Below are 9,198 nucleotides of genomic sequence, written 5' to 3'. Positions count from 1 at the left end.
GAAACTTGTCCTTTACATAGAAGCTGTATCCAGTGTTGTTCTGTTCACTTAAATGAATGATGATGAAAACATGTTCATTGTGGCTCCCCAAAGAGCTTGAATGTGCTTATAAACTTTGCAAGGACAAACCAGAGTTAAAAGCATCCATGGGATCCTCGAGGACCCTTAAGACCTGTCTGAGGAAGACTCCAACTTTGAAATGATCTTCAACCCTCTTTTTCAGGTTTTCAGTTGCATGTAAAACATCTGTAAAACATCGGAGCAAATTCCCACACTAATTCCTACAGCTTCCACCTGTACCTGTAGAGTTCACTTCAGGACCTGTGAGGTCATCTCCAGGACTTCCCTGACTGCCCTTCAGAACAGGATTCTTTCATCTCTAAGAACCAATCAGAGTCCATAAGATTCCATTTTAAAAATGTCTCCTTTAGAAATTCTCAAGACCCAAAGGGACAAAAAATATGATTCAAAATTTTGAACATCTTCCAAACGTACTCTGAAAGCTCCCTAAATAACATCTGGAAACTCGCTGAGACTCAAAAACAACAGTTCTGCGCAGCGATGCCTGGAAATGTTTAAGAAATCCCAACAGAATCCGCAAGAAAGAATTCCCCATTGGCTTTTTCTGCAAACAACTCCACACTTTTAGCCAATCTGTCTTTTTTTAGTTCCTTTAACATCTGCAAAATCTACATCCTCAAGGACCTCTGCAGTGTTCTAATGACCAAAGGGAAACATGTGATCATTCAAATGGAGGAACTTCTGTAGCTCTTTCCCATTAACCTCCCTCAGGACCCTTGAAAACTTTCCACGCATTTTTACCATATCACTAATAAAGTGCGTCGTCAGTTTGCTGCAGTGTCGCGAAACAACCACCCGAGGGCGCTAATCGACCAGGAATCCAGCATGTCGTTTCAGTGATGACCCCAAGGCTGTCAAAGCGAGATCTCTCTACATAACACTAGCTTTGTTCTTACAGAGAAAATACTTTTAAAAAGAGGGAGAGAGATTTAAACTTTAAAACTAAACTTTTAGACAGATTAAGAGACTAAGGAGAAAATACGATTGATGGCAGAATACCACACTTAATTGTGACAATAGCGTGTCAGACCTCTTTGTGGAAGTTTCTCATTGCTGAGTTTGATCCCTTAAAATCTTTACAATGTCTTTAAGAACCTTTTATCCATTTTATTTATTATTTTATAGTGATAACTAAATGCTAACAAACGTATAGGATAACCAAGCTGCTAAACTGTGCATCCACCCTGAGCATTTTGGAATGTACCAAATATACCAGCAGAACCTTTTCTAATAAACTTCGCAACAAAACACTTTAAATGTAATGTTTTCGGTGCTTTGATCGCTTTACATCGATGAAATGATTAGATGCTGTCATTTGATAGAAAAGCCAGTGAGTCGCCCGAACTTTTAACGAAACTTTTTTCATATACTGTAAATCGTTAAGAGTAATGGTACATCCATCCATTCATTAACTTGATAACCACGACACACGCTCGCTAAGCCCCGCCCTCCCGCTCAGACGGGAGATCCGCTGGAGAAAAAGGAGCGACCGCTGACGGACGGAACCGGGTTTAACCCGCAGCAGTAGGATCCCGCCGCCACCGGTTCTGTTCGGTGACCGACAGGCAGCGACCCGGCAGCGGGCAGGTGAGCGGGGGGAGTCAGCTGTGTTAGCCGGCAAGTGAATCCCCAAAAAGTTCAAGTTTGCGTGGATTAAGATTAATGTCGCTGTTTCTAGATCTTTATTCATCCAGAATGTTATTATGTGACACATCTTAAAATAGTTTAGTCACTTTATCAGGTTTTATTTTGTTTTTGACTCTTGTTAGAATGTCCATTTTGTTAAAGTGGATCTGTAAAATTCGGGATTTTGGTTGTGAGGTGTGTGAGTCCAGATGTTTCAGGTCCTCAGTTCAACCCTGATGACCCCCCCGGGGTTTAAATACTTTACAGCTGTAAAAGAGACTGATGTGAGAAAACGCTGACGCTGAAGGCGTCTTCTCTGACGGAGCACCTGAAAGCGCGATCATGTGACCGACACGTCTGAGGTCAGGTCACATGTTGGCCTGAGGGACACAGGGGAGAAGGTCTGAACTCAGAAATGTTGATCACAGATGATTCATTTCCGGTTCAGTCGCCTATTTGAGGCCGAATCTCTGTTCCTGTGTCTTTTTAGCGTGTTTGTTGTGTGTGGGCTGCGTGATCGGCGTTCTCACATCTTTATTTTGGTTCGCATGGTCGTTTGAAGATGAAAATATGCCAGAATATCGCCCCTTGCTCCACCAGAATTCTGCATTAGATTTGCTTTCCTGGGGACAGGAAGCGGGTGGATGGCGGTTATTTATGTGTCAGCCCTCAGGGGGGTGAAGGTCAAGATTAGCTCAGATGAGTCGGGATGGAGAAGCTCAGAGTTCTGGACCCTCACAGCTACATGAACCTGCTCCTAAATGTCTAATGTGATGGAGCTGCTGACACTAACTGGGTTATTAGCTTAGCGGTAGCTAGCCTAATCGGCTACATGACCAGCGTGTGATGAATATGCCCCAGAAATTTCTCCTCCCACAGGTGCAGTGATGTCATCGCTCTGCTTCCTCTCGACTCTCCTCATCGTCGCCCACATATCAGCATTAGAATTTCGTTACCACAGCAACCGTGAGATCGAAAACTTCCTCCTCCAGGTCAACGCCTCCAACCCCGACATCACACATCTGTACAGCATCGGCCAGTCTGTAAGAGGTAAACACATACACACACACACACATGCTGTCGTCACCCAGGTGTGTCACATGACACCACTCACTTCATTTTATTTTTCATCTAAACCAATTATTTCACTTATTTAATGTTTTAAAACAGAATCCTGATGGAACACTTTGGCATGTGTGTGTTTGTGTGTGTTGGAGAGACTCACACACAAAGAGGGGTGATGGTTGACTAGTTAAGTATTGGGTGTCTGTCACCATGGCAACCTGACCCCTGACTGAGCCTGAGTTTGGTGTTTGTGCGATCACATAACGGGATGTAAACGCTGGTTAATTTAATCTGGAAATGCTTAATCTGGCTAATCACAAACACACACGCACACAGACACACACAGAGTGTTAATCTGTGCTAATCTGGGACACCAGATGGCCTTCATCCAAACTCTGTGTCTGTGGTTGTCTGGTGACGCGTGTACGTGCCTGTACGTGCGTGTGTGTGTGTGTGGTGTGTGTGTGTGTGTGGTGTGTGTGTGTGTGTGCGTGTGTGTGTGTGTGCGTGTTTGTGTCAGAGAAGGAGAGACTTGTTCTAACCTGCAGTTTCATTCATTCACTCTGAATAGTTTCAGTGTTCTTGTGGAAAATGAGTGTAAAAGATAAATTCAGGGTTTTTTTAGGTATGGAAAGGTGGGCTTCACACCTGATTCCCGCACAAACCCTCTCATCCAGGAAGTTTTCAGTTCTAAACTGGCTAAATGTCATGAAAGGATCAACAATGTAAACATCTGCCTGCTAATCTGCCAGTCTGTGTAAGAGCGTGTAAATTAAGGTGATGCAGGGTTGAAGTTGATCATATAATGTAGGAAAACTTTGGTTGATGGTTGCCTGGTGTATTTTTGTCGTCAGGGCAACAACATTGACCTTGTGTCTTTGTCAGGTCAGCAGCTTTGGGTTCTGGCTCTGAGCGTCCATCCTGAACGCCACACCGTCGGAATCCCTGAGTTCAAATATGTGGCCAACATGCACGGCAACGAGGTGAACACACACACACACACACACACACACACATCTGAACACAGCCGTGTGTCTGACTCTGTACCATTGTTGATCTCTTTATTCTCTTTAAGCTTTCATTTCTTTCCATCAGGGTGTGTGTGTGTGTGGTGTGTGTGTGTGTGTGTGCGTGTGTGTGTGTGTGTGTGTGTGTGTGGTGTGTGTGTGTGTGTGTGTGTGTGCTATAATAATATTCTTAGGCATGTCACTGCTGACAACAATAATGGATCCGTCAACAGTTTGTGCAGAACTAAAATTTAATTTGTCTCCTTTTCTCCAAATGTTTGATCCATCCTGTGTGTGACCGGGTCAGAAGCTGTTCAGATCAACAGTTTAAGAGCTGTCGGGTCATGACAGAAGATCATCTTTTATCAGTCCGGCTTCCACATGTGGTCTGGAGGCGATGAGGGCCATCTGAACTTGAAGGTTTTAAAGGCTAAACTTAAGTCAGCAGATTTTTTTTAAGAATTGAGGCAAATGAAAAGTAATTGACAATGGTTACCTCGGCAACAGTTATACCGCGCGCGCGCGTGTGTGTGAGAAAGATATAGAGAATGTCCTTAAAAAGCAAAGTCACGCCTGGACACACACTCACACACAGTTAAACAGAGTCAGTGGAGTGTGTCAGGTCAGAGGAAACTTTAATAGAACCTTCTCTCAAGGACACACACACACACACACACACACACACACACAGTGGCTTTTTAATTCAATTTTGCTGAGATTCTTTCCAGAAAAGGTTTAACAAATGTTTGAGTTGAGTTTCGTGTTGCTGTCCATGACCATGCTAACATGCTAGCATGTTAGCAGGACTGACGCTGACAGGTCATCAGAACTCACCATTCATTTCCACCTGACACGTCAACTCACATTCGTAAATATTAGCACGTATCAGAACAAACAGCTGTCTCCGTCCACGTTATCAGCTGGCCTAAAGCTTCAGAAGCTGAGCGCTAGCAGTCCCCAACATTAGCTGGTTAATTAGTGACAACTATTTGCTGCTTTTGTTTTGGTTTGAATGAACTGGTTGGACTTGAACCCGTTTGTTGTTGTTTCTGACTACATATTTAAGTTTTTGCGAACGCTAGCCTCACCTGTTAATGCTGAACAACTTTAACACACATGAAGGTGTGTCAGGTTCCAGATGAAGACGCAAACCTCCCACATCCCACATGTTTATTATCCAGATGGAAAAGCCAAAGTTCGTTTTTCCCCCCAGCGGTGAATTGCGGTACTGCACGGGGACCATTTAAATGATGACAGACGTAAATAAAAATGTTTGTTTGCACTTACATAAAAGAAAATCAAAGGTAAAAATGTAAACCCAGTTTTTATTTGATTCTGTTGTGAAAAGAAGGAAAAAAAAACACGGGAACATGAGACGCGGCGCTCCCACCCTTGTCTCCCCTGAGGCTCTCGCTGTCTTCCACCTGGCTCAGGTGCATTCCCTCTCTTCCGTCCTGGTTTCCCTGACGCACGACATCACTTCCTCCCACGCTGGCGTCAGCTCACTGACTCACGTCCCGCCAGCTGGCGACGCTAAAGTCGAAGAACGGGCAGCGGTGTAGAAAGCAGAACCACAATAACAACGTTCTTCGCTGATGTCGTCAACTCCGCAGGTCCTTGGCCGGGTCCTCATGCTACAGTTGATAGATGACCTCATTCGTGGTTACCGTAACAACGAGACGTGGTCACTACTGTTGTTAAACAGCACCCGCATACACATCCTGCCCACGATGAACCCGGATGGCTTTGACAATTCAGACACGGACTGTCAGTACAGCCAGGGCAGGTACACTCACACACACACACACACACACACATACACACACACGCAGTCCTAGGTCATAGTGGCCGCTTTTCAGACGTTTCTTCAAGTTTCAGGCTTTCATTAAACATTTTCAGTCTGTTACCGGTTAAAATTCCTCCTGACAATCACAACCAGAAAAATACTGTTGTTGCTCCGTCTGAAGGAAAAAACAGAGGAAGAGAGCGGAGTCACAATTAGCACGTGAGATTGTGATCTGTGTGTGCGTGTGTGCGTGTGCGTGTGCGTGTGCGTTCAAGACGGACATGTCAAAACAGCTTTAAAGATGTGGAATGACACACACGCACACACTCAGCACACAACACCGTTGTGCAAAAACTATGGAACATTCCAACGCCCACAACACTGATCAGGAGGGAAACACACACACACACACACACACACACACACACCCTAAACTAACATTTTTCCAAAATGTCGGAAGTCAGATTTCCTGGCGAAAAAGCAGATTCTTGTGTGGTACCAGATGAACGTCAGCTCCTCCTCTCAGCTGTCTGACCTCTGACCTTTAAAGCCGCGGGGCTACCTACTGCTCAGTTCACGCCCTCCTGCGGTGCGGGCGGTCACGTTTACCACAGTCGAGAGAGACTGTCACCGGTTCTTTGAATAAAGTCGATCTTCTCTCGGCTTTAACCCGCCGCTCGCCGTCTCCCGTCTACGCCAGCGTTGGATGAGTCGCCAGAGCCGCTGACACCCTGTAAACGTGTCCCCCTCAGGTTCAACCAGAACGGCGTCGACCTGAACAGGAACTTCCCCGACGCCTTCACCCACCTGAGTCAAAAGCCGCCGCTGGATGAGAGGAAGCTGGAGGCGGAGGTGAGTCAGCTGATACCGGGACCGGTGACCGGGGGCAGAGGTTCTCCTGGTCCCTTCAAGATCCTTTCAGATAAATGCTGATGCGTTCAGGTCCAGGCTGTTATCGGCTGGTTGAGGAACGAGACGTTTGTCCTCTCCGCCAACCTTCACGGAGGAGCTCTGGTGGCCAGCTATCCCTACGACAACAGCAACGGAGGTCAGATCGCCACGGAGACGCGCGGTTTCGCTCCCCCGAAAATCTTTTTAAAAAAAATAGGAAGTCTTAAAAGTTCAACTGTCAGATCAAAGCAACAAAGCCGACATCTGATCTGCATGTGCGTCCATCAGGTAGTGAGTTGGTGGGCGGGGCCAGTGTCAGCCCCGACGATGACGTGTTTGTTCACCTGGCCAAAGTTTACTCCTACAACCACGCCTCCATGCACCGGGGAGACGGCTGCGGAGACAGCCGGCCCTTCCTGCACGGCATCACCAACGGATACCAGTGGTACCCCCTGCCAGGTATAAGGGGCTCCTGTTGGTCATGTGACCTGCTGAGGGTTGCCAGGCGATCATCTCTGTGGTTCCGATTGTAGGCGGGATGCAGGACTATAACTACGTGTGGGCCCAGTGTTTGGAGTTGACGCTGGAAATTTCCTGCTGCAAGTTTCCTCCTGTCAACCAACTTCCTGCTCTCTGGTCGGCCAACCGAGAAGCGCTGCTGGCCTTCATCCGGCAGGTCCACCTGGGTCAGTACCTGCCCATCTGATCGGGTCTGGCAGGGGTCAGTGCTCAGTAGTCACCCGCTGCTGCCTCCTGTTTGTGTCCCCAGGGGTCAAGGGTCAGGTGTTTGACAGCTCTGGAGTCCCGGTTCAGAATGCTGTGGTGGAGGTCAAAGGTCGCAACAACATGTCCCCATTCCGGAGTGACAAACATGGAGAGTACTACCGACTGCTGTTGCCCGGCAACTACAGCTTCACTGTAAAAAGACTTGCTTTCGTTTTTAGAGTCGGTGTTTTCTTGTCTTTATTTCTGTGTGAAACATCTGACACGGACTTTCCTCTGTGATTGACAGGTGACTCTCCCGGGTCATGAGACTTTGACACAGACGATTAGCATCCCGCCCGGTCCCGATCGCTACTCCGCCGTGAAGCACGACTTCAGGTTGCAGCGCGTCTCCGCCACCACGCCGCCTGACTTCGGCGCTACAGCTACCAGTTCTTTGCATCTGAGCGGGAGCAGCGGCGCCGGACCCACGTGGACCGGGCTGGGCGTCGGCCTGGTCGTGGCGCTGCGATCGTTGATCGGCTGAAATCTCAGTTTTAAACCTCATGTAGCCTCAAGCAACCAAAGTATGGAACCCACGATCAGAGACCTCAGAAGCCACCCGGCCGTGTGACGACCTTTGAACTGGAGACGGGTCGACAGCATCACAGTTCCTGGCAGACTTGAACAGAACGGAGAGTCGTTAGCGTGAAGGCCAAACGTCTGTGAACCGTTCCAGCTAGTGAACGAAATGCTAGCAGATAGAAACGTACACCCAAGCTAATTCTACAGCCAAAAGTTTTTACCAAACAAAAATATGCATTTTTCTTTAATGCAAACCTCCATAAATCCAACGTATCCGACAGCAGACCAGCATGTTTGCTTTAGGATGGGGACGTTTGCCAGGGGTGCCTTAAAGAACCAGTTGATTGCCTCAGTTTGTCCTTTTCTATCATAAAATTGGACATTTCTGCAAATGTGAAGCTTTCACGGTGCTTGTTTTAAAACCACTCGTGGAAATCTTCATATTTAACTTGATTCTGTCTCACAAATAGTTTCCATTAACATTTTGCTTTTAGCAGATTTTGCTGATAAAAAATGAGCTGAAAGTTTTTCTAACTAAAAAATTAGCTGCAGGAGAATTCATACATTTTTCTTAATGTACTAAAATCATAATTAGTGATTATAAAATTTGGGATGAAGGTGTAAAATATGCTATCTGAGCGTAAGCAACACATGTTAAGTTTGTATTTATTTACGGTTTATAGCTAACGTGTTTATGGAGATATGAAGTTTCCTTTTTCAATGTTGAAAGTGTCAACAATGCACTTTGGCTTCACACACACACACACACACACACACACACACGGGTGAGAGATCAGTGAGGATCTTTACCCGTGACACTCAACTGCCTTTCAGGTTTTTCTACCTTTGTACTGCTTTAAATGATCTAAATGATTGTCAGGTTTCACGTTTATCTGGGGGGAAAAATCTCCAGGGTTTCACCAAACTGCTGCATATCCACAGAAAGACTACACTGAAACTCTACGGTTTTGAAGCAGGGTTTAATTGCTTTTTTATAATTATTAGACTAATATTTACATCTTCCCTCACGCCCTTTAATGAAGTCACATTTTGCATTAAACTGTATTTAACTAAGCAAAGCTGTGTGATAATGTAATATATTAAATCTACAATGTTACACTCGGAGGAATATTTTTTCTTCATCTTTTTTAACGTGGTTTATGTTCACCTGTAGATCTGCGGCTCCCCCTGGTGGCGAATCAGCAGACGTGCACAGCTTAGAATCGCCGAGAGAACATCGAGAACGTCCTTAAAGAACATCACAGCTAAGGCGTTCTGAGCCATGAAGAACGGATTTTAGTTAGTTATTTGACATAATACATTTCGATTTCCCGTTGATTTTAACCAAAAATATCCACTAAAAATAACTTTATTGGTAGTTTCGCCCTCTCGTGGTCTCAAAGAAGAATTACAGTTTAAAGCAGCAGGCTTATCTGTTGGCCAGAAAATTAAAAA

The 9,198-nt window shown here is 45.8% G+C and overlaps 1 protein-coding gene across 2 annotated transcripts; it reads left to right on the top strand.

Moving 5' to 3' along the window:
* Window positions 1-1,512: 1,512 nt before the first annotated feature.
* cpm (carboxypeptidase M) lies at window positions 1,513-8,868 on the top strand. 2 transcript variants are annotated; one of them, XM_057022144.1, is made up of 10 exons: window positions 1,513-1,668; window positions 2,587-2,757; window positions 3,658-3,755; window positions 5,393-5,565; window positions 6,318-6,417; window positions 6,508-6,613; window positions 6,745-6,915; window positions 6,990-7,142; window positions 7,226-7,374; window positions 7,469-8,868. In XM_057022144.1, the coding sequence occupies exons 2-10, from the start codon at window positions 2,595-2,597 to the stop codon at window positions 7,703-7,705; spliced, it is 1,350 nt and encodes a 449-aa protein (XP_056878124.1). In that variant the 5' UTR covers window positions 1,513-1,668; window positions 2,587-2,594; the 3' UTR covers window positions 7,706-8,868. The 2 variants fall into 2 exon arrangements, with proteins under 2 accessions (XP_056878124.1, XP_056878125.1); XM_057022145.1 differs by having other exon boundaries at window positions 1,535-1,668; window positions 2,569-2,757.
* The last annotated feature ends 330 nt before the right edge of the window (window positions 8,869-9,198 follow it).

This window comes from Takifugu flavidus, chromosome 22 (assembly GCF_003711565.1).
Source record: "Takifugu flavidus isolate HTHZ2018 chromosome 22, ASM371156v2, whole genome shotgun sequence".
Taxonomy (NCBI): Eukaryota; Metazoa; Chordata; class Actinopteri; order Tetraodontiformes; family Tetraodontidae; genus Takifugu; species Takifugu flavidus.
The sequence above is the reverse complement of the archived record's forward strand: the minus strand, read 5'-3'. Positions and strand labels throughout refer to the sequence as shown.